General features: G+C 49.8%; 1 protein-coding gene and 1 long non-coding RNA gene across 3 annotated transcripts; one reads left to right on the top strand and one right to left on the bottom strand.

Annotated features, from left to right (window-relative positions):
- Positions 1-1479: 1479 nt before the first annotated feature.
- On the top strand, positions 1480-24517 carry ALX3 (ALX homeobox 3). The gene is made up of 4 exons (XM_039533511.1): positions 1480-1780; positions 12974-13287; positions 19578-19706; positions 22736-24517. Exons 1-4 carry the CDS (start codon positions 1480-1482, stop codon positions 23051-23053), a joined length of 1062 nt encoding a protein of 353 aa, XP_039389445.1. The 3' UTR covers positions 23054-24517.
- LOC120402923 lies at positions 7368-22189 on the bottom strand. 2 transcript variants are annotated; one of them, XR_005597359.1, is made up of 3 exons: positions 22152-22189; positions 21356-21494; positions 7368-11190 (listed from the first exon to the last, which is right to left on the bottom strand). It is a non-coding gene; the product is annotated as an uncharacterized LOC120402923 (long non-coding RNA). The 2 variants fall into 2 exon arrangements; XR_005597358.1 differs by having other exon boundaries at positions 21886-22182.
- Positions 24518-25451: the final 934 nt, after the last annotated feature.

Raw genomic sequence — 25451 nt, 5'->3', positions numbered from 1 at the left:
GAAATGTGCCTAGGGGAGGATTAACCCGACTTCTCACCTGCCCCGCGAATGTGTGGGGCGAATACAGGCGCCGGGGGGAATTCGGGCTCCCTGGGAGCCCATGGCAGTGATTGAAACGGGGCCAGGAGTTCGCCCGCAGTCTGAAGAGGGCAGAGGAGGGAGCCACCCTCAAGGCAAGGAGCAGCGTGTCCCTGATGGAGTTTAAAGGAAGCATTTGTCCTCCTCTGGTCTCCGTCTTCCCCGCCCCCAGCGTCTCCCAGCCGGTCCCCATTTTGCAAGCCCTGGTGTCTGTTTCAGGGCGCTCCCCGGCTGTGTCCCGTGCGAGGGCCGGTGCGGCAGTCGGGGAATGGGTGCGGGGGTGATTTATCTGTGTCCACGTCCCTCCTAGATCGTGTCAATTGCATCACACAATGCGCCCCTTAGGGCACAGTGAAGGGGCGGGGGCAGTGTCTGTCGCTTCGGGTAGAGGAAGGAGCTTCGCAGTTGGGCCCCTCTGAAATAAAGGTCCACAAACCACTGGGTTGTTTTGCTGTTTTTCCCTTTTGAAAAAAGTACTAATTCTTCAAACGATATTTTCTCATTTGCACCGCAATCCTCTCTGTGCCTGCCGCATACAATGTGGAATAATGCACGCGCTTCCCATAGGCATGTACTTTATAGACTGTGTGAGAGAGAGAGACTATACCAGAGCACACCCATCTAGCTTGTGTGTGCCATGGGCACGTGAGCTAGGCGGATAGAATATCTACTATGTCGATTAGCTAAACCAGGAGGCTAATTACGTGCAAGTGATCTGAAGGAAAATTGGCCTGATTGACTCAAAGGACAAGGGGAGACGTGGGGAAGAAAAGCCCAAAATCTCATCTCCGAGATCCAGTGGAGCGGGGCCAATGAGACAAGCAGCGTAATCGGAGCAGAAGCTGGTTCGGTTATTGGCGTCTGTTAATTAAACAAACAAAAATGATCGTGGAATTAAAACACCAGCCGCTGACACAAGCCCAGAGAAAGCCATAACGGGACCCTCAGCCCAGCTCTTCCAGCCAAATCCAGCAGATCCCTTTGAAAGGGGGAGCTGCTGGGAGCTCTGGGTGCTTTCCTGTGCTGGGATGAAGGTTTAAACAAAGACAGACCTGGCGTGGGTGACTGGGCCGCACATTTCCAGACAGTCCCAGGAAAGCTAAGGGAGAGCGGTGGAGCATTGAGTTCCCACACGTGCGGGCTGTAATAAGGACCACCGGGCTGTATAGGGAAGGCAGGACAGGCCCGGGGGGAGTCCTGGTCTCTCTGTATGAGCCCAAGGGGCTGGGCTGGGCTGGGATTAGAGGGTTAATAAACTTGATGGGAGACACACGTGACTGGATCCCTAGTGGTTTAGTCAGGCTGAGCCGGGTTTTCGGGGGGGGGGTTGCGATCCCTCCCCACTCTGAGCTCAAAATCAGCGCCGCGGCTGGGTCCCCGCAGCCCCGTTATCTGCCAGCCATGGAGGCGCAAGGCTGCCTCTCCTTCTGCCCGACCGCACCCCCGCCACCTCCCGCAGGCAAAGCCCCCCCAGCTCCAGGCCTGCAGCGGCGCATCTTCCAGGGCAACCAGAAGCTACCGACCCCCCCTCAGCATCACCCGCTTCCCTCGCAGCAGCGGCTCAGCCCCAGGCCGGGCCGCTACCCGGACACTTACCCTCCAGCCCAGGAGAAAGCGGCCCACAAATACCTGGAGCCTCCCAGCCCGGGCCACCACGCGCTGTCTGTCAACGGGAAGGCTTTCTACCAGGCCGTGGCCGAAGGTAAATGGGGGTCCGGGCCCTGCACTGGCTTCCCGGGGGCAGGAACAGCCCGGGGTGGGTACGAACGGGCCGTGCTGGGAGCTAAGGTGGCCTTGCGCACAGGCACCGAGGGCCAGGGCTGGGGCAGCAGGACTCGGCGAGTGGGGGACTGTGTGACCTGAACCAATCCCCCTGAACAGTGCTCCAGGGCCACTCCTGGGCTGGGAGAGCCTTTTATTAAACGCGTGGGGGCCATCTGTTTCTCCGCTCTCCCCTTCCGTCCTGGGATAGCGCTTCCCATCTCTCCCTTTCTTTCCTTCTTGTATGGCTGTGTCTTTCCTTCTATCTCGTCTCTCTTTCCCGAGCTGTTTCTTCCTCTCGTTTCTCTTTCTTGTATGTCTGTCTCCTTCTTTCTTGTATGTGTTTCTTTCTTATCGCTCTCTCCTTGTCTTTCTTGTCCTCCGTTCGTTCTTTCTTTCTTTCTCTCCTCCCTTCCTTGTATGTTTCTTTCGTTCTTTATTTCTTTCTTGTACGCCTCTTTTTTTCATTCCTTTTATGTTCCTTTCTTTCATCTCTCTCTCTCTCTCTCTCTCATACTTCTTTCTTTCTCTTCGCGTTTTCCCTCGGAGCCAAGTGATTGTATTTCAGGCACTATACAAAGGTTCTACGCTTTTCTCTGGTTGCTTTCTAGAGTAATAAGCAGCTCATATGAACATGTGCAATCTCTCCCCCCCCCCCCCCGCATGGTAGAACTGTCCCGTTTTCTCCTCATTTCATTCGGTTAAAGGGTCGATCCTGCAGTCGCCAGGCAAATCTCCCGTTGAAGCCAACCCTGAGTCAGAGCTGCCAGGTCGGGGTTTCAAAGGGATCTGCGAACAAATTGCAAATTTTCACGTCTAGCTTGAAAGGGGATGGGGGGATGCGTGGCAGAGGAACAGGGGATGTATTTGAAGTTAAAATTGAAAAATAAACTTTGTTTGGCAGTTCGCAGAAATTCCCCCTAATACTCCCAGGAGAGCTATGTTCTCCGCCGATTCTCCTTAGCATCGCAAGCACCAAATTTTATAATCCTCAGGGGATCCAACTTCCTCAATTTGTAAGATATACTTTTTTAAAAAGCATTGCAAAGAAAGGTATTTTACATATTATTTCTTGATCATTCTTCTTTCTTTTGTCTCTTTCTACTTGGCTTCTATACAGTCCAGGCATTTATTCTGTAATCAGCTAGATCGGAAAGCGAAGGAACTGAAGCAAAAGTATTTTTTCTCCATATTTTTTCTCCATTATCTCTCTCCCTTCCGCATCTGTTTCTTTTTCATTTCTTTATTTGTGTGTTTTAAAATTCACTTTTTAAAAGGTCTAAACTATTTTTAAAAGCCCTTCCTGACATGCTGGAAAAGTTCTTTCCTTCATCTTTATATTCAATTCTATTTATCTATCCCTGGATGGTGATTTTCTTTCCTTTTCATCTATCGATCTAAATGTTTACATATTTGTTGGATTTTAAAAATAATCGGTCATGGACACAAAAGGTTCCCCTCCGCCCTCAATATGCTGCAATATTAAAGTTGGTAAAAGGTATATTGGGAAACAAAGGAAAACAGAGACATGTCTTTTGGTGACTGAATGTTGCCTATGATTTAACAAGACGAAATGAGCTAGACCAATATATCAAGAGGTCAGTTTTCGTTTTATTGGACCCAGGGCAGCAGCCAGGTTAGCCTAAATTCTTTACTATTCCACTGTTAAGCATCACCATGATCAAAATTGTGCTTAACAATAGATGTGTGAACATACTGGGGTTTATTATCATAATGATAATCATCGGCGATTTGCTAAGATGCATCAATCATGCAGCCAAATATTATCGAAATTCAATAGGGATTGCGCTCCTACCAGCCGCCCGCGCGCAAAGACTTACGCACGTGCTTAATTTTACACGAAACGGGTGAAATCCTGATCCCAGTGAAATCAACCGAGAGTTTTGCCATTGACTTCAGCGAGGGCAGAATCTCTCCATTATAGGACAGCCCCGGCCCCCGTGTAAATCAGTCACAAAGTTCCCATTGACTTCAGCGGCGCAGGGTCAGATTTGGCGAATCGTTCCATTGAAGTCAATGAAACGATGGGAAAAGCGAGTGGGTGTTCGGACTTCTTTGAGAATCCAGCAGTGTTGGCACGGGCTTTACCCGGAGAAATAAGAAAGAAATATTGCACATCGATAGGCGTTACAGTGCCTGTAATTTCTACTGAAAGCTGTTGGAAGGAACTGGATGGCGATTGCTGGTCCTTTGATCCCGTGTAATAACCCCCTTGTATCTTCCTCGCTCAGGCGAGCAAGCTGTTATTGACGGTTATGGGAACGAGGAGCCTTATGGGGTCAAATCCGGGCTCCCCTGGAGTCAATGGGATTTTTACCATCGGCTTCAATGCAGTCAGGATTTCACCGCAGCCTGTGTGAACCCGGGCGTTGCTTTTGTTTTCCATGCAAAGGGAGGATAGCGCAATGATTTTCTCCAGCAGCAAAGAGGGCCGTTCCAGGAGAGCTGAACAGGGCAAAAAGAGATGGGGGGGGGGGGGGAAGGGAAATCAGTGCAGAAAATAAAGAATGGGAAAAGCTGAGGCGGGGGGCAGGGTGGGTTGTAAACGTTTGTAAAATTTCCGCGCTTCTTGGCAATCGCACGAAGCTTTCGAGAGAAGAGAAGCTACTTTCCCGTCCTGCCAATTCGTTGCTCGCGTCTGTGGCCTTGTCTTTTCCCCGGATAATTGGCATTTGGGGCGCCACTGAAAACCCCCCTCTTTATACGCTCAGTTTACTGCCCAAGAGGATTCGGGCAGAGAGGGGTTAAAACACGGAAGGCGACTAAACAGCGTTCTAATGCTTTGAAAATCTGCAAAGCCCCTTCGGATCCTTTGGCCTGAAAACCATTCTGGATATTAATGCCTAGTGATCTATAGCGTTAGATAATGAGGAATCCAAGCCTACCAGTGTGCAAGCCAAAACACACCGCTGGGGGATAATCATCTAATCTACAATAGGATTGTTTTTATCCTATTATTATTTACTAATATCTAGCTCTTAAAAATAACCAGACTTGAAACTGATAAAACACAAACACGCTAATACTCTATGGACATTAATGCTACCAGTGCAACCTAATAAGGGCAAATAACAGATAATATAATGATACCTACCAACACAATGAACTTTGAGGATGCTTGACAGTAGGAAAATAAGAATAGAATAAATAACAAACAAAATATTACACTGCTAAAATAATTATCCAGTATAATAATAATAATCAAATGCTAATTAATTGCAATGACTATTGCACTGATGTTAAAATAATCGAATAACAAAACATTCAGCAATGAGTTTCAACCATAACAATACAGTTATTGTTATTCTATCACTCCATTTTCACCTTTAAATAACCTCTGGACTTCACTGTCACTTATTAATTACTGTTGTGCTTAAAAAGTGGCTGTGAGTTCCAACGGTTAATGATCAGTTATTGTTATTATTAAAGTGGCAGTGAGTTCCTGCGGTTAATGATCAGTTATTGTTATTATTAAAGTGGCAGTGAGTTCCAGCGGTTAATGATCAGTTGTTGTTATTATTAAAGTGGCAGTGAGTTCCAACGGTTAGCTCGCGGTGAAAATGCAGCCTAATAAACTCAAATCATACTTCTACATCTTACCGAAAGGAATGCCCTGGGATTGCGTCAGGTGTGTCAGTGTTGTTGGCTTCCCACACATGTCTACCCAGCCTGCCCTACCTGCAATTCCTACAGCCTCCCCCGTGAATCCTTTTCCCTTCAGATGAGTTTTAAACCCCGTTTCCCATCCCCGCGGCCCAGTCATAGATCCTGGCCCCGCTGCTGAAATCAAAGGATGAAAACGGGGCATTTGTTGAATCTTTCATTAAAGCTCATTTATCAGGCCCGAAGCGGAGGAGCAGGAGCCGCTCCCCGCCGCCCCAGAGCCTGCAAAATACAAAAGCAGCTCGGGCTTATTGTCCCCACGCTGATCCGTAAATCTGGGGAGGAGAGCCCCGTTCCTTGGGCCAGAGAAGCAAGTATTTCATTCTGCGTTTTCTCCTTGCTTTGTATGCTCACCTAGGGCTATAAACTTCACAAATCCACGCTCTCTCCTAGCGTAGAACGAGCTACTTGCTGTAGGATCTAGCATCTGTGCGTCTAACAGATATCCACGCAAATCAGAGACCATTCGAATCCCAGCTGGAAGAGCAGTGCCAATATTTTGGCTATAAGCCTTCCCGTGTCTGCGGCTCCGCTATTTAGAAACGATTTTTCAGCGGCTGAATTAATTTCAAACTTCTATGTACGTCTATATATTATGTATTTCCGTGTAGGAATGTCTGTCCATATTTATATCACATCTACACATACAATTCTGTTAAGCCTCAATCTCTCTCGGTCTAAAGCCAACGAAATATATGTAAAGGGATAAATAATTCTTCAGCTGAAAATAATTTATGGCTCATGCAAAGTCAGAAATTTCGCTGTATTCTAGATAGAGATTAGTTCGTGTTTATAGAGTCAAAATGCTGTCATTGCTCCGGCTGAATTTTATTTGGATTTGATCTTTTATTGTGTGCACACACTTGCATTTATCTATACATATATACACGTAGCGATCCATCTCCAATGAGAGATAGATTAGGTAGCTATTAGTGCTGGTCAAAAATGTTGATTTTTTTTCCACCAAAAAAATAATCAAACAAAACGATACATTTTAATTTCATGTGATCGTCTGGGGGGATTTTTCCTGTTTTTGATCAAGCAAAAACTGTGGGGGGGTACTTGAAAACAAAAGTTTCAGTTTTGGGTTTCTCATGAGGCGGGGGGAGCCCAAGCAGGTTTCTTTTAACCCAAACTAACATTTCCCATGATCATTTTAGTTTCAGTTAAAAAAAATCAATTTTCATGGGGGAAAAATGGTTCAGTGAAAATATTTCCAGCCGCTGATTTATAGACACGGGCACTTCTCTGCGAAAGGCAGCTCTCCGTCTATGTGTTTCACATTGATCCCAAGTGCACACTAAATCTGTTTCATTTTACTGTCCTTTCCCTCTTCTCTTTCATCGGACTCACTTAACACCCTGACACTTACCTCCTAAATTAGCCTAGGTGAGGATTACTAAAAACTCAGCCCTGAAATGAAAGGCTCCCTTGCTTCTCTAAGCACAACATAAATTCTGGGGGGAATCTTTCTGAGAGTCTCCGATGGACTGTCTTGAAATATTTAGTTCTTAAAGGCAAATGTGGGGCAATCCCCAGCCCTTGATTTCCTTCCCTGCGAGACAGGGTCAGCTGTAGGAAACTATTTACTACGTGGCCCTTCATGTCTGCGCCCTTTGAATCTAGCCCTCCTGATAAAAAACACAGTTTGAGCTTAATTAGAAGCAGTTGGAATGGACGGACTCTGTAGACTGGCAGGCAGCGGGCTGTGTAAACAACTCTGCCCCTGAGAAAGGGAAAACAGGTACCACAAACGTGGCGGGGGGGGGGGGGAGAGAAAAGTTCTGGATGGAAGAAAAATGGCAGCCCCCTCCCCGCTATCAGGAGACCGCTGTAGTCAGAGCTTTACCCAGCGGCCGCAGCGCTGAGCCCCAACTCATGTTCTCAGCTCCCCCATTAAAACGGGGGAAGTTTCTGGTAGAGGCGAATCTTCTGCCCAGGCTCGCTGGGGTTCGCCGCCGAGGAGGGGGCGGGGGGCAGAAACGGGCCCTCCAGTGCGGAGGGACAAGTGAGCGATTTAAAGTGAGGGAGTGAAAGAGAGGGAGATTGAGAAAGTTTGAGACTCTCCTGCTTTCTTCTCTCCCCGTCTTCCCCAGAGCTGATCTCTCTCATGCGGGGTGGCTTCCCTGCTTGTCTTTGGTACAAAAGCAAGTCGGGGAATTACAGCTGTGCCTGGGATTTAGCAAGGACAGACACAAAGCTCCAGCGCCCATAAGAGTCCTGGGCAGAAATCATTCAGCCCCTGATGACTTTTCTGTTCCGTTTATTTTCCCAGCGCCTCATGAGATTGGGTGGGACGTACAACAACAAAAAACCCTCTCTGATTTTTGCTTTGGCCAAGGAAGGAAATTGGCCAGGAAGGAATTCAGTAGTCAAGAGAAATTGACTAGGTGAAATTGACTAGATTTGATGTCTGATTAGTCCACAGGCTGATGTGGGCAGGTCGAGGTCTCTCATGCGCCCAGATACCGCGGTGATGGCTACCTATACAGGGCCGTGCAGCTGATCACATCCACCCCCCCCATCACGGCGGAAGGATTTCTTTCTTGCCCCCATCCCTTGAATAATGGTCTCCGAATTTTCCACTTTAACCCAAGAATTGTGCCGTTGTTCCCCAGCGGCTAACCCTGCCAGCTTCACAACCCGTCTGTCTTTTCTGGGTCAGATATCCCATCGGACACACACGGAGAAATCTCTAGCACGATCTAGCCACTTCTCTCATCTGTGATTTTTTTATTACCCTTCCTCCTTCCTTTTTCTTTCAGCTGATTGATTGATTGATTGAGGGTGTGTTGCTGTGTATAAACCAGCAGATCCCATGGCGATGGGATGCGTGTTAAAGAGAAGCAGCTGAAGAAAAACGGCAGGATCATTTTCTTGATCAGATTTTGTGGGGAAAAGCATCACCGTATGACCCTAATTTTGGGGATTAGTTCAGCCCAAGCATCTTTCCCTGCTCCACAGAACAATCTCCCATCTCTTTACATAACAGCTCGGGGTCATCCCTTTGTTCTGAATTCAAAAATAGAATCTCAGCTAAGGGCATTTCTAAATTTTGTCTCATGAATGTTTGCCTCTGACGCTACATTGGGAAATAAAATGGAGAAAAGCCGTTACCTTTATTTTTAGCCATCCCAGGAATCTAATTCCATTGCTATATCTGTAGCTATTTATTTGAAATAGCTAGATAAACATAGCTGTGGAGAAAGGAGAGAAAGATCTCTGAAGTGTCTTGTTGTCTACCTCCAGAAAAAACATTTCCCGTGGTGGGAATTAATCAAAACAAACCGACTCAGATTCGGCTGTTGGGATAAACCCCAAATTGGTTTAATTAAGGGGAAAAATCCCTAAATAAACCCACTTCCTAGTGCGGGGAGAGAAGGAGCCGATTCGAATTAGAAACCGTTGAAGAGGAAGGAGAAAAAGGGAAGGCGCTGGGTTCCTATCAGAGTTATGTGCACGAATTCCGATCGATTGAGTTTTGAAAATTGATTCAAGACATCAAGTTAAAAAAAGGAGCTGACCTTCCCTTTTCAGGTTTAGGTGCAAGATCCTGACTCTAGATCTGGTGTAAATTCGGACCCTGGAAGGCCATTCGAGTTCTCCAGAAACTCTCGGGTGTCCTTGATTTGTTAAATTAGGTAGAGGAAAGAAATGGGAATTTGGGTAGGGTGCTGAGAACGGAACGAACAAACCAGCCGGCTGACAAGCCAGGAAAGGAGGAGAGAAGCGATGGGAGAGGAAAAGAAGGGAAAGGAAAAGGGGCAAGAAAAGACAGAAAGAGGCTACAATGGGTCAGTTAAATGAATCTCGTGCAGTATTTCAAGGTAAACTTTCTGCTTAGATGGTTCGGAGTTAAAGGCATCCAGCGGGCTGGGGTCAATCACTTTCCAGTAGATATTTGAAAGGAACTTTCTCTCCAGCCCCTTCGCTCCCAGCTGCTCAGCCAGACCGTTCTGCGGCTAACCCTAGCGCCAGCGGCCACCCTGCAGCACCCCCCACCTTGGCTGAGTCCTGTGTGAGCCGAGCTAAAAAACAAACCACTGGGACTGAATAGGGATAGTCCGCAAGGAAGGAACCAGGCACCAGACCAGACCCTGTGTACAGGATCCGTCCCACACAGTCTATACAGGATCCAGGGTCTCTCCCATTCAATCCATATAGGATCCACCCCATACAGGATACCGGATTGTCCCACACAATCTATACAGGCTCAATGGTCTGTCCCATTCAGTCTGTACAGGATCCATCCCATACAGTTTATACAGGAGCCAGGGTCCATCCCATTCAACCTATATGAGATCCAGATAAGCAAAGAATATTGGGCCCGATCCTGCCATCACTGAAGCCCACGACTCAAATCCCCATTTGCCCCCAATGGTGCAGGATCAGGCCCAACATCAAGAAAGCAAGCACGGGCCAGTTAAAACTCTGCGCCCTGGTGACCCGTCTGCTGGGGAAAGAGACCATGGTGTGGAGAGGAAACCCCAGAAGGCTGGATCCCATTAGGAAGGGAAAACATTCCCTAGAATGAAACCAGGACAGGAACTTCAGCCCCAGGGCTTCCTCTGTGTATCCCCAGCCCCAACTTTCATGGCTTCCACCTCTGCTGAGACCAAGTCCTCTTCCTCCCCTGAGCCCCTTTACCCCATTTTCACCTGCTGAGAGTCAGAGCCTGCAGGTGAGTTGAACCAGGTGTGAGGAAAGCAGTTTCCTAGCAACTCCTTTCCCCTGGGGCACTGATGGGGTAAAATGGGCCCTGCAGAGCTTGATGAAATGGCACTGAGTGGGTTAAATGGGCTGGCATTGTAGCTTCAGGGTGGGCCCCACCGAGAGCCCTGCATAACCTGGGAAAGCTTTGCCTGCCCGCACTGGTAACAGTGCAGGGACTGAGGAGTCATCGAGATTCAGCACCCAGAACGTTCCAGGCCTGACTCTTCCACACACCAGCCTTTCCCAGGAATGGGCAGGCCTGGTTGCTGCCCCCTTTGCAGCCTCCCTCACGCTGGTCTTTAGACTTTTGCTTCTGACCACGAGCCAGGTCCTCGGCTGGTGAAAATCAACAACATTCCACTGATGGCTACAAAGCCAATTTCCACCCGCCCAGGAGCTGGCCCCAGAAGACCTTCCCCACTGGTGCGGTTCCCTCTTGTGTTCTGCTTGTCACCGTCGGCAGCCAAATCCGTGTGAAAGAGAACGCTCCTGGCTTGCGGCTGGAAAAGGCAGCCCGAGTTCCTCTTTCAGTATGTGGCTCTGATTTATTCCCTCCAACACATTTCAGTACAAATTCCAGACATGGGGTGGGAAGAAAAATGAAACACAAACATATTGCCCTAGATTCCCCACGGGCTGTTTTCTATAAGGCAATTCCTCAAACAATTGATGCAGGCTGGGAAATGGACGCCCCAGGCGGTGCCGTTCAAAGGCGCTGGGATGGCTTTCATGGGGGAGCTCTTTCCAAATAGTTTCCGGAGAAAGATTTAGATCTTTGGGGAGCCCCTGGCCTCCAGCACATTTTCAACAGCGGTAGTTCAGGGGCTGCAAACCCAGGGCGTGCAAGAATAGAGTCGTCTCCATGCGCCAGGGTTGTGCAGCATGTCTGTTTGCCGCCACACCAGGCAAGATTCTGCTCCATCGGTGGCAAGACAGATATTGTGTCCAGCTGGCCTGGAGACAGAGAAAGGGTGGGGGGAAGCTCAGTAGGCATGGTGAGACAATCTCATCTTGCCGGTGCTTCAGGACAGATCCTCAGTGGGTGTAAATAAGTGCAGCTCCATTGAAACCATTGCTGATTTACACCCGCTGAGGATCTGGCCCTGCAGGTGCACTCTGCCTAATTCATCCTGCTCCCTAGCCTCCATTCATCTCACCTACCCCCCTCCTTACTCTTCATTTCACACCCCTGGCCTCCTGCTTCAGTATCCCTCACCCATCCCACTGCTAAAGACTCAGAGACCCCTGCAGCAGCACACAGCTGGCCAAGCCCTGGAATGAATGGTTCTCTGTGCCCTCAATTCCTGTTGGAGGCAAGGGGATCATAAATAATTGTCCTATAATCATAAGAACAGCCAAACTGGGTCAGACCTATGGTCCATCTAGCCCAGTATCCTGGCTTCTGCCTGTGGCCATCACCAGGTGCTTCAGAGGGAATGAACAGACAGGGAAATTATAGTGATCCATCCCCTGCGGTCCACTCCCAGCTTCTGGCAAACAAGAGGCTAGGGACATTCAGAGCATGGGGTTGCATCCCAGCCCATCTTGGCTAATAGCCATTGATGGACCAATCCTCCATGAACTGATCTAATTCTTTTTTTAACCCAGTTATATGTTTGGCCTTTACAGCATCCCCCGGCAACAACTTTCACAGATTGATTGTGCGTTGTGTGAAGAATTGCACTTCCTTTTAAACCTGCAGCCTATTAATTTCATTGGTGACCCCTGGTTCATGTGTTATGTGACAGGATAAATAACACTTTCCCATTCACTCTCTCCACACCATTCCTGATTTTATAGACCTCTCTCATATCCTCCCCTGAGTCGTTTCTCTTCTAAGCTGAACAGTCCCAGTCTTTTTAATGTCTCCTCACGTGGAAGCTTTTTCCATCCCCTGATCATTTCTGTTGCCCTTCTCTGTACTTTTTCCAATTCTAATCCCATCTGTTAAATTGACAGGAGATGCACATGTACCATGCTCTAGGCCAATGCAGGTAACAGACTCTCTCTCCGTTTCAGGTACATGGCCCCCATCACATTAGTACCCAAGTACCTCACACTCTTTAAGGGCTATTATCTCTATTTGACAGAAGGGGAATTGAGACCCAGGGCTGATTGACTTGCCCAAGGTCACACACAGAGGTCAGTGGCAGAGCAGAGAACTGAGCTCTGGTCTCCTGAGTCCCTGGCTACTAACCTAAAAGGTGTTGTAAAACCTAGCCCTTCATTGGCTTCTCCCGGGAGAAAACCCAGGCCCCACTAGCTGGCTCTGAGCTTTCATCTATTCCCCAGCAGAGGAGTAGTCTTTCCCCTCTGGGTATACTGCAATGGTTGGCGAGATGGATTCGGACCCACTATTTGTCCTTGTGTGTCTTCCCCCTTTTAGTGATTTCATCCACAAATCCCACCAGCCCCACCTTCCCCACCCCAAGGCTGAGCCATTCAGTTGCCAGGAGTGCTTAATTCTTGCCTGACGGGGCACAGAGGAGATTTCCCCCCAGAAATACAGGCCCTAATCTCTCTGCACCCACCCCAGACCCGTGGTGCTGTTTCAGTATTTAATGAGGAACTTGGAAAAACGTGGGCTGCATTAATCTATTCAGAGCCACCAGCCAAGCTACTGGGTCCGAAATAGTTTAGCACATCCATAGAGAGCAACGCTTGAGGGGTGGGGACAGCGGGCAACAGCATGGCTCTGTGATTCTTTAACCCACTGCTCTGTGTGTTCCCACTGCAGCCAGAGAGAAAAGCGCCAAAGGGCAGGGGTACCACCCCGTGCCCACAGACTGCAGAGCCCCGCTGGAAGAAGCCTCTGATCTCAGCTGCTCCCCAGCTGTGTCTCTGGGCAGCTTGAGGGAGCACATCTCCCCCGAGCTCACCGACACCATGGAGCTATCCAAGAACAAGAACAAGAAGAGGAGGAACAGGACGACCTTCAGCACCTTCCAACTGGAAGAGCTGGAGAAAGTCTTCCAGAAAACCCATTATCCTGATGTGTATGCCAGGGAGCAGTTGGCACTAAGGACGGACCTAACAGAAGCCAGGGTTCAGGTAAGGGAATGAGAGGCAGGCAGGGTCATTTCTGCAAGGTCCTTTCCACAAAGCACAGTGACCTTTGCCTCCCTCCTAATAGTTTCACCTGGGACTGTACAAGCCGAGCAGGGGCAGGTCAGGTTGGTACTTGGATTGGAAGATTGCCAAGAGATGCTTACATAGTGTCGATGTTCCTTCTTCTATCTCCACACCGAACCCAGCCTGGTGCTATAGGGCTCTGTGCTGCTGGACTGCCAGCTTTGGAAAACAGAGGGGCCACAGCCATTTGGGCTCATTAAATATCCCATTGTGGTATTTTGGCCGAGAGGAGGGTGGTTAATCCCAGTGGCCAGGGCAAATTCCCGTCTGGATAGTTACATTCTAACCGATCTTTCTCGAGCAATCATCTCATTTTCTGAAATGGCCGGCATTGTGCAGGACCTAGGTACAAGTCTGTCTCCCTGAAGTCCGCCTGTATTTTCAGATGACCCTGAAAGTCATCTTTACTTCTTCTCCGAGAAGGCCAAGAAGCATTCCTGTAGTGTCTGCTGTTAAACTTCTGCCACATTCCACCCCTGTAATATCTTCTTCTGGACCAATTTCTGGAGCCCATACAAGGTATCGTCAAACAATTACAACCCCATAATCGATGGGGACCACATCCTGAAAGAAATCTTCTCTAAACCCGCTCCTCTGGCTTCAAACCCCACAGACTCACCAAGCTCACTATCAGAAGCAAGCTTCCCACAGACCAAGACACACCAAGTCAAAGCAGCACTAGACCCCGTCATAACAACAGATGCAAAACCTGCAGACATCTCTCTACTGCTGCAATGATAAATCCCCCCTCTCCCCGAACACACCTTTCAAGATCCCTGGGTCCTTCATATGCCTATCACAACATGGAGCGTACCTCAACAACTATGCGGATGAAACCAGACAACCACTATGCTCTCGAATGAACTCACACAGAAAAATCATAAAAGACAAACACACCCTGTCACCTATGGGTGAATACTTTTCACAAAATGACCACTCTATAGGTGACCTCTCAGTCCTTGTCCTCAAACCTGCACACCATCCAAAGACAAGCCTGGGAGCTTACATTTATGGCTTTGCAAAACGCTAAAAGTCATGGACACGGGATTTAGGTCTCATTACAAAAATCTGTAACTCACTAACCCTCCTTTGTTCTCTGACTGTAGAGGTGTTAATTGCCCACTTCATCTTGAATGGTCTCTTGCAACATGTGTTAAATGCTTATGCTTACCAAGCTGTTCCATCTTGTATTTAGCTGTGATACTTAAATTTCCCAGACCCGAGGAAGAACTCTGTGTGGCTCAAAAGCTTGTCTCTTTCAACAACAAAAGTTCGTCCAATAAAGGATACTACACCTCATCCACCTTGTCTCTATCATATCCTGGGACCAACATGGCTACAACAACTCTGCAAACAAAGTTTAAGCCTTGGCCTTCTTGTTCAATATCTTTCTTTTAATAACAGCACCATCTTGCACTTATATAGCACCACTCTAGCTTTTTTGCCGCCCCAAGCATGGCAGTCAGGCAGCCTTCGGCAGCTTGCCTGCGGGATGTCCCCGGTCCTGCGGATTCAGCGTCTTGCTGTGGCAGGGCCGGCTTTAGGCTGATTCCCCCAAATCGGGCCCCGCGCCTAGGAGGGCCCCACACCCGCACCAAAGAGGGCCCCACGCCCTAAAGAAGAGAGCCTAACTTTTTAATTTTTACTCACCGGCAGCAGTCCGGGTCTTTGGCGGCACTTCAGCGGTGGGTCCTTCACTCGCTCCGGGTCTTTGGCGGCATTTCAGTGGCAGGTCCTTCAGTGCCACGGAAGACCCGGAGCGAGTGAAGGACCCACCGCCGAAGTGCCGCTGAAGACCCAGACTGCTGCCGGGTATTTGAATCAGGCCCCACACTTCCTAAAGCCAGCCCTGGCCTGTGGGATGTCCCCGGTCCCGCAGCTTCGGCATACCCACTGCTGAATTGCCGCCAAATCCGCGGGAACGGCGGACCTCCCACAGGCAAGCCGCCAAAGGCTGCCTGACTGCCGCCCTCGCAGGGACTGGTAGGGCGCCCCCCCGGCTTGCTGCCCCAGGCACGCGCTTGGAGCGTTGGTGCCTGGAGCCGCCGCTGTATACCACCTTTCAACCCATCTAAAGGGTTTCTACCACTGGCATCCGCAGGACATGCATAGGGACCGAACTGGAGTGGATAATTTATCCCATCGCTGAATGGAAGGAGACCTGGGCAAACAGCCTGGAGCAGCCCAGTCTTTCCCCTGGCACCCCCTTTACATCAGCAGGGTTAACTCTCCCCGGAGGTGCTGGACTGTGGTTTCAGTCTCACGTTGGAAAGCCAGAAAAGTTGGCTTGCAGGAATGCCCGCAGGAATGTGCAAAATGAAGTGAGTGCAAGTGACGATCGAAAGCAACAGGAGAAACTGGCGCTCAGAGCTACAAACACACATCTGGACAGAAATCCTTGCAGCCTCGCCGCTCTGGTTATTAAATATCACTGCAGAGGACGAGCCAGTCTGCAAATGTAATGCTGGGTGAGGAAGAATGTCCTGTCAGCAGAGAGATGCAGACAGGGAGTTGGAACATTCCACTGTGCCTGAGCCAGCGCTCATATGCGGGGACTCCACCAGGATGTACTTTGTCACCCAGCCTGCCACAGCTACAGGGTTTGCTGGAAAGCACATTCTGAGGCAGGATGGGTTCTGGGGAGAAGCTAGTGGTGTCCCCTGGTGGCAGCCTTCATTGGAGACTAAGGAAAGAGTTGAGGCAAGCACTGGAGCCAGTGTTACTCATCTGTGTGATGGAAAGGAGCCTGCGGTTGTTTGGTTTGGGGACAGAATAATAATAATCCCTAGCTTTTATACAGCAATTTTCATCTAGAGACCTCAAAGCACTTTACAGAGGAGGGCAGTATCATTAATCCCATTTTACAGGCGAGGAAATTGAGGCACAGGGAGGTGAAGTGACTTGCCAGCTCAGGGCAGAAATGGATGTAGAGTTTAAAGGAACGGGACATTGTGAGATGGGCATGGGGGGCCAGATCTGAAAGGGCCCAGAATTTGGTTCCAGGGTTTTGGTTTGGCCTGTTACACAGTTAGGGGCTGGTCAGAAAGTTCTAATCTGGATCTGAATGGTTCAGGGGACACCTGGATCCCAGACTAGGGCTTGGGTCCATCTCTAACACCTAGTGCTGCAGCTAGCGATATAAGCGAAGAGTGAGAAAGAGGTCAGCCAAAGATTGGCCCTCCTAAATACAGACTCAGATGTTAAGCCCAGCAGAGTCCGTTATGACCATCTAGTCTGATCTTCTGCATAGCCAAGGGCTGAGATTGATTCCCTGCATCAAGCCCCTATGAAGATAACCACAACACTATCTTGGGAAATTCCCCTTAATGCCAGTTATTTGAGGTGGTAACTAAAGTGCCAGCAACCTCAGAGAGGCACCTCCTGAGACAGTCCCACTGAAACCTCAGCATCTCTAGAGCCCATCAGAGACAATGCTGCCAGCCACTTGCTAGATATCACCAAACTGCAGTCATCTTATGAGGCTAGCTCCATCACCGCATCCCAGGTCAGTGATGCCTGTACCATCAGATGGAGAATCCACAGGTGGTTCCTCTGGGCAGAGGTTGGACCCCTGTGAATATACTCATTGTTAATGTACTGGAGTACATCAGAATAGAAGCAGCTTGGGGAAATCTGAGACCCAGGAATGCATGAATGGAGGTTGTGTGTGTGGTAACCGCCTGTAGGCTGCAGCTATTCGTACGAAGCATCTGACTACTTCTAGAGGGTGTGTCCATACGACAGTCGCACAGCTACAGTGTTGTGGGTGCTTCCTACAGAAGAGTTTTCCCACCACTGTAATTAATTCACCTCTCCACAAAGGAGTAGCTAGGTGGACAGAAGAATAATTCTTCCATCAGCCTCATTGCATTTACAGTGAGGGTCAGATCAAGCTAACTATGTCATGTCAGGGGTGAAATTTTTTCACAGCCCTGAGCGATGGAGATAGGTCAACTTAATTTGTAGGTGTAGACAAGGCCGTAATGAGGATATAAAAATAAGTAGTCACCCCAGCAACCTGTGCGCTGTATGTTATGTGAGAGAAAGGAGGTCTTTCCCCTTTCTGCTGCTGTTTCTTAAGGTGAATTCAGTGCCAGTTAAAAGGCAGACAGCCCTGGAGACTGAAGTCCTTTTGTTATCCAGAGAGCAGGTACATCAAGCATAAGCTTGCTCCAAACTCCATCTGACAAATGAGCCTCAGCCATGAACTGGAGGGACCAACCCTTCAGCTGTTGTCTCTCCATGGTCCATTCAATCCTGGGTACCTCTGAGACTGCCAACAAGGGAGCAAGACAGCAACAGTAGTGGGGGCTCCTTGTGCGCTATAGACGCCTGTCAGCTAGGAACCGGACCGAGTGCCACCAGACACGTCGTGGTAAAGGCTTTCAGACACTGCCGACCTGCACAGCATTGGATCTGCTGGCCACGAGATGAAGGGCTCCGTGCCTCAGTAGCAACCCGCTGCTCACAGTGCACACTCTTAAAGGAACAGTTTGACAAAGTGACTCACCAGCCAGTGCGTTGCCTTGTGGCTGGGTCTCATGTTGCTGGTTTTTCCTTCTCTGTAGCCTCACTGACCAGCCATTCAGGTCTGACAGTGGCAGGGGCGGCTCTAGGCATTTTGCTGCCCCAAGCACGGCAGGCAGGCTGCGTTCGGCAGTTTGCCTGTGGAGGGTCCGCTGGTCCCGCGGCTTTGGTGGACTTCCTGCAGGCACACCTGCGGGAGGTCCTCCGAAGCCACGGGACCAGCGGACCCTCCGCAGGCATGCCACCGAATGCAGCATGCCTGCCACCCTCGTGGCGACTGGCAGAGTGCCCCCCACGGCTTGCCGCCCCAAGCACGTGCTTGGCATGCTGGGGCCTGGAGCCGCCCCTGGACAGTGGCCCTTGGTCTCGTGACTCAGCCCTCCAGCCAGGTCAATTTCTAGTCTCACCTCTGAGTTACGGGGGAGACCGGTCCAATACAGTCCAGCAGCCTTGTGCCAGGGCTCCAGCCCGACTCTAGGCCCACTATGACCCTTGCCCAGGGCCTTCACCAGGCCTTTCCGTGATGACCTATAGAGACTGGATTCCCCTACCTCTAACCTGGGTTCCAGCCCAGGCCTCTGTAGCAGATGACTATGATCTGCTTCTTCTGACCTCTTCCTTCTTCCTCAGGCGTCTTCCTACTGTGGCCCGTGTCTAGGCCTTTCCCCCCAGCCCTTGGAGGAATGGTAACATAAGAAAGACGCAAGGCAAAAATAGCCCAGACACATCTCTGGTCTCCTTCCTCTTGGGGGATACTGAATGAGCCATAGCCCTGCTCAGCATCTTCCGGGCAGCATTTGCAGTAACCCTCTGCCAGCTTTGGCTCCGCGGTGCTTCTTGCAGGGAGCTAGTGGGGAGAGATCCATCCTCCTCCCTGGGCCTTCTCAACTGGGCTTTTCCCTTTTAAGGCTCCTCTCCTCCACGGCTGGCATGGCTGAGCCCAAAGCTGCTCCTTCAACCCCTTCTTGCCTGGTGTGGAGCTTGTACTCTCCATCACCAACACCACAATGGAAGGTAACTTTCTGGGGCTAGCTGGTTTCATCTGGGCTAAGATAAGACTTGGGCTTAATCCTTCCGTCAGGTCACGGGTGGAAATGGGTTTGGTGGTCTTGTGCCAACCCCGAGTGGGACCAGAAATGAACCCAGGAAACCACCACAGAATCTAGAGGTCCGAATGGTCTCCATAAATGAAAACAATAGGGATGGGGCAGTTGTGGTGCCAGGCGAGGACCAAGGTGCACTGGCAGATGGAAGCTTGCCCAGCGCTCACCCTGCCAGGGCCTTCATCCCCTTGCTAAAAATCACATGTACCATATGGACCCATTTATAACTCAGATAGGAACCAATGCATGTGAGTATCCCACATTCCGCTGCAGGGTCCCCTAAACCCACTTACCAGCCAAAGTAAACTTTCTGCTAATAAAGTGGCGGACTCTGCTACACCATACCCCATATGCCAGTGGAACCCCTGGACACTGCAGTGCCCTGTAAGCCCAGCCACAAGTCAACATAAGCCCCATATTCCTTGGATGTCTCCAATCTCCTGCCCCCTGTAAGGTCTTGGTAGGTCTAAACTTGATCACTTTCAGTTGGGTCCCTGCCGGGTCTGACTTTTGGCTGTTTCAGCATCTCTGTGTTGATTGACAGTCTCAGGTCACCTGGGATTTGCACTGTTCCCCCAGGTTTGGTTCCAGAACCGGAGAGCAAAGTGGCGGAAACGGGAACGTTATGGGAAAATCCAGGAGGCGGGAAATCCCTTTGCAGCCACCTACGACATCTCTGTCCTGCCCAGGGCTGAAAACTACCCTCAGGTATTGAGACAGAATCAGGAACATTGGCCAGACCTCACCCCGCTCAGAACATGTTGGGCCAAATTAGGATTTCACATCCATGGGCGTAAATCTAGATTAGCTCTACTCAAGTCAATGCAGTTACTTCAGATTGGCACCATGTAAATGAGAAGACAAGGGAGAATAATGCAGCAGATCAGAGCTACAGCATATTACGCCCCATTTCCAAGCCTTTTGCATCGCTTCACTGGGGAATCTCACACTGCCCCAATTACCCCCTATGCACCTGGCCCCACAGACCAGTGATAAACACAGTAGAATACCCGATCTGGTGCTGCCTTCACATTCACCCTTCATATTTCTAAGACAGCTGGGAGAAATTTTTCCAGACTAAACATTTTTTTTGCTGAAAAATGCAGATTCGGGTGGGCCAAATCATTTTGTATCGAATTCACCAAATTGTTTCAGTCAGAAAAAACAAACCCTCCTGAAAAAGTCAAAACGTTTCATTTCAACATTTTTAAAATGAAATTTTTTTGATGCAAAATGATTTTGTTTCGAATTTTACTTTTATTCATTATTTAAAAAAAAACCCTCAAAATGAAACAAAATGTTTCATTTGACCCCAAACGATTTTTCAGTTTTGTTTTTCAGTTCAGCCAACTAACCAGGAACAACAACAACAAAAGATCAGTTACTGGCATAGTTCTATTTTCTAAAGCCCTGGGGACTCTTCCCTTGTCCCCAGTGCTCCTGGCCAGAGTCAGCTAAAGAGAAGTCTGGCCCCTCTCAGAAATTCCATCCCAGATTTTACACTAACCCCTGTGCACGCTGGAGCAGGACTTTGGGAGTGTGGTCACTTCTCTCTGGAGCCCCAGACAGCGTGGGCATGATCAATTTCACGAGTGACCCCCTAGCTTTCTAGTGCCAAATGCATGTATCCAAACACACCAGAACTCTGGGGCATTGGAAAGATGGTGCTAACTGAGTACTTGGCCGCTTAAGACCGTTTCTACCATTGAGTTTCACTCAGTAATTAGTGGATCCTCTAAGATTTCTGTTCTCTGCCCTCTCATTAGGTGCCTGATCACACAAAGTTGGTGGGAGTTAAGGGCACTCACAGGTTCGGGTCTTACGTCTCAGGGCAGAAGAATGTGCAGCTCTGGCATTGGGAGTTATGTAGCAAGGAGACCACTGCTCCTCACAGCTGTTATCCCTGGGGCTCCCCTATGCCCTGGGAACACCAGACGTCAATTACATCAATACATTACATAACACCTTTTTTGGTGATTTTTGAGCCTCACCCAGACCTTGTAACATTTTGCAAAACTGAAACAAATGAGGAAAATTAAGGACCCATCCACCCCTTACTGTGTGATGTAATTTATGGACAGCCCCTTTTCCCTCAGAACAATTTATCGATGGAAAATGCCGTTTCCACAACATTGACATTTTCCACAGGGAAATTTTGTTTTTTGCTGAATTTTTTGGATTTTTTGGTTAAGAAAAACAGAGACAAATTATTTGGGGTCAATTCAACATGAAACAGCATTTCCCTATTGTGGGACATTGCCTCATGGGAGTTGTAGTTAGAAGGCCTGACTCCCCCATGCTCTCCTATGGGCCAGGTTTCCTGGCCAGATGACCTCTCTGTAGAAGGGTCAACTCACCACTGGAGTGCCCCCTTGTGGCTGAGCATGGCATAGCCGTGCTTTTCCCTCTAGCGCCTCTGCCGAGAGTCGCTTCGGTCCTGCAGGGTCTGTCTTCTTGCAGCTTTGCCCTCCAGCCAGGTCACGTTTTAATTCCACCCTTTCCAGGGGAACAGAAAGTTCAACACAGGACAGTCCAATGTCATTACAAAAGGTCTTTGGCCCCCAACTCTGGGCCACGTGGTGTATACACCCTTTTCTCAGGGCTTCCAGGAATCTATATGCCCTTCTGAGGGGCTTCCCCACCTTCCCCAGTGACTAGTGGGGGAAGCCCAGGCCCACTGTCTATGCTGGGTTCTAGTCCAGGGACCCTATCCCATCAGCCAAGGTCTGCTCCTTCAGACTCCTTGCTGCTGCCTTCTGGAGTTTGTCCTACTGTAGTCTCTCAGCTGGCCTCTCCCACAGCCTCTCTAAAGTCACCCTTCATTCAGGGCAGGCTTCTCCTCGGGAATCCCTCAATAAATCCCAAACTTAAACCAAATTCTGCCCACCTTGGGCTTGACCTTCCATCCTCCTAAGTTTCCCTTGCTCAGTTCCTCAGCGGAATGCCTCCCTGGGCTCGACCCCTGGAAGTCCAGATCTCCTGCCCCTTTATCAGGGCTCATCACCAGAGCCTGCTACACCCCTGTGCCTGCTCTCAGCCTCCTAGCAGGAGGGGATCCCAGGGCCAACTCTTCCCCTCTGAGCTTCCTTCTTGACTCTCCAGTCTCTCCCCACTCGAATCCCAGGGAGTGACCGCACAGTTCTTCCCTCTCACCCTGCTGCCCCTTCTGATCTGGGCTTCCTCTCTTTAGTTACCACCCAGCTCCATCCCCAGCTGGGCTTCATCTTAAATAAGGCCCAGCCCACCCTGCAGGTGCAGCCAGATGGGTTAATTGGCCTCTGAGGCCCACATTAACCCTTTTAAAGCCAGGAGGGGGTATACACCCCTGCACAATCTCCCATGATACCACACTGTCTCCCCACTGGTGGAATGGTGTCATGTGAAATGTAGTCCATCCAGGAGAGACTGGGGTCATCCTCAGACCCAAATGGCAAAGCCCAAGAGGCAATGCACCCCACATAGGAATACAGTTTAATGTTGAATGGACTCATTTTGACACTTCCGACTTGAAATGTCAATGGTCGTTAGGAAAAAGGGAAATAGAACATTTCGTTTGGGGTCAGTTCAAGATTAAACTGGGATGTTGAAACAGCGAAATTCCCCTGCCCCGGGATGGAAATTCTGATTTGCACTCAGCTGCACGCCACTCCCTGCAGCAGGAATGCAGGAGGGACAGCGCGCCCTCCTGACCAGTAGCTGCTAACCCAGCCTTTTCTGTCTGTTTTCCCTTGTTTCAGCTGCAGAATAACCTGTGGCCGAGTGCAGGATCGGGGAGCCCTGCAGGCCCCTGCCTCATGCCCCCCGAGAGCATCCCTTCCCCCTGTGTGTCTCCATACCCGCATTCCCATGGGAACATTGCCGGATTCATGGGCATCCCTGGGTCTCCCAACCACCACCCCGGGATCAACAACCTGTACTCCATCCACGGCTTCCCCCCGTCCCTCGGCAGCCATGGCTTTGAGCCCCCGCCGGACAATGACTACAAGTCCCCGAGCCTGGTCACGCTGAGAATGAAATCCAAAGAGCCAGCCAGCCTGCTTAACTGGACCACGTGATCACCCTGGAAGGAACTGGGCTGAGGACACATGGGCAGCTCCTTGAAGCCAACTTTCCACAAGGGGTAGAGAGAGATCTCAGCCTATGCTTTTCCTTTCCCTTCAGCCTCCCTTCCCTTCAGGCTCGGGGACTCCACACCCAGCAGCTGGCACCTCAGACAGGATCCCAGGGCTGATGAGAACTGAAGAGCACAGCGGCCATCTTCCTCCTTGTCTTGGCGCTGAGATGTTGGAGCCAACTCCCAAGAGTTTTCTGTGGAGGCTGGAAATCTCTTATTCCAACTCTGATTCCCTCCTTCCAGAATCCCTCAGGCTTGCTCTGCAATGGGATTTTTTTTTGCCCCACGCTTCCCACCCAGGCTGCCTCCAGGGGGAGCCAAAAGCAGTGGTAGCAACTGCAGGAGCCCTAGTGTAGACAAGACCTTATCACTGTGTTGTGTAGACCTTCTCTGTTAGGGTAAAATGCTGGTGGGCCAGAGAGCCCTACCTGTGCTGTGGCCACCATTGGTGGGGCTGAGACACTGGCAGCAATGATGAGACATTGTAGGGGGTGGAAACATCCAGTGCAGACCCACACACCCATCCGCAGGGAAAAGGGACCAGAAATGGCACAGTCAGATGCTCCCTTAGCTCCCACCCAACCCAATCTCCCCTTCTCCTGCCAAAGCCTGGGTGGGAGAAGCCACCTGAGATTTTCCTCCCATAATCCACTGCACTGTGATGCTTCTGCAAAGCCCTGACTCCCCTTCTGCAAGCGCTTCTGTGGGCAGACACAGGGTGGGGGTGGAGAAGGAGAGAGGCAAAAGCTGACGAGGGGGGGGTGTGATGATCCCCCATTTACCATGGAACTGTGGAGTCCGCTGCTATTCACATTTATTGAGCTGTGCTCTGCTACCTGTGCCTGGTCTTAGCAGGAGGGGAAGGGGCTCCCAAGTACAACCTCACCAAAGGCCCCCACAAAATATATCCAGCCCAGGAAGGAGAGGAGGAGAGCAGAGCCTCATCATGTGTGCAGGGGCTGGATGGGGGATTTGCTTCCAAACTGCAGCTGCTTTAGATGGAGATTAACATCATCTTACTTATTATACTGGTTTCTCTTTGGTCTGAGCCATTAGCCAGCACCTGAGGCCTTGCTGGGTAAGGGTTGTTTCCAATAGGAGGAAAAGCTGATGCTACAAGTCAGGTATATTCTTTGGTACAATCCTGTTTGCTTACTAAGAATGCACAGAGCCCTGTTCTCCTGAACACTGCAGGAACAAACAGCAGCAGGCAATGTTCCTTGCTCAGAATTTCCACACCTGCCCCTCCAGCCAGCACTGCCCAAAAGCTGTCCTCTCTCTTGGCTTTCTCCCAGGGCCACACTCATATTGTGCTGCTCGCTGTCTGCTCACCTTCTCCCTGCTTTCTCATGCCTTTCACACACATGCAGCTGTAACCAACATCAATGTCCCAGCCCCTGTGCTTGCAATCAGTCTTCAGGGAAACCCCTCAGCTGTGTGGCTTAGCTCAGGCCTGGCCATGCTGGTCAGTGCCTTAAGCAGTGGCTTCTATTGCTTCAGCTATCACTAAACAAAGGGTATTTAATTGCTCCCTCTGTTAGCCTGAACAGAAGGTAGCTACCTGCTCATTGGCTTCAAGGAGGTCCGTGATTGCCCATGGATCAAAGACATGCTTCATGGCAGCACCAACACAACAATAATAAAAATGCAATGGGAAAGCTAAGGGTGTGCCTACACCTCAGCCACTACAATGGCAGAGCTACAGTGCTCCAGCTGTGCACCTGTAGCACCATAACGTAGACATTTCCTACATTGGTGTTGATGTAGTTAATCTACCTCCCTGCGAAGCAGTAGCTAGCTTGACAGCAGAATCCTTCCATTAACCTAGCTGTGTCTACACTGAGGGTTAGGTGAACTTAGTTGATTGAGTTGGTGTTGGTTCTCCTTTGAGCAAGGGGTTGGACTAGATGACTTCCCGAGGCCCCTTCCAACCCTAATCTTCTATGATTCTATGAATTACATCAGGGCATGAACTATTTCACTGCCCCGAGAGACACAGCTAGGTCGACCTAAGTTTTATGTGTAGACAAGGCCTAAAACAACCCACTGGGAGGGGAAATGCTAGCATGGTGCATTGGTTAAGGCATGTGCATTCTAGGCGGTTCCTGGAGTAAGATTCCAGTGAGATTCACCCCACTGGGGACACTTCACTGTATTATCAGAACAGGAGCCCTTTTCATGTCTGGAGCAGTTTGCCACCACAACTAGAAGGGACTCCCCAGAAACCATCCCCGACTAATCATCCATCCCCAGGGGAGCCAACAGCTTCAGAGTAGGCACGGCGGAACAACTGCAGAGACAGCCTATCAAACCACAGACCCTTACTACAGAAGTTCACA

The sequence above is a fragment of the Mauremys reevesii genome, linkage group 4 (assembly GCF_016161935.1).
Source record: "Mauremys reevesii isolate NIE-2019 linkage group 4, ASM1616193v1, whole genome shotgun sequence".
Lineage (NCBI taxonomy): Eukaryota > Metazoa > Chordata > Testudines > Geoemydidae > Mauremys > Mauremys reevesii.
Note: the sequence above shows the minus strand (reverse complement) of the source record. Positions and strands in the feature narration are given on the sequence as shown.

Excerpts from the sequence above, each read along its gene's own strand:
- ALX3 (XM_039533511.1), top strand. The coding sequence starts at position 1,480 with ATGGAGGCGCAAGGCTGCCTCTCCTTCTGCCCGACCGCACCCCCGCCA. Across the intron at positions 1,781-12,973 it reads CTACCAGGCCGTGGCCGAAG|CCAGAGAGAAAAGCGCCAAA; the intron begins GTAAATGGGGGT and ends TTCCCACTGCAG. Across the intron at positions 13,288-19,577 it reads TAACAGAAGCCAGGGTTCAG|GTTTGGTTCCAGAACCGGAG; the intron begins GTAAGGGAATGA and ends CTGTTCCCCCAG.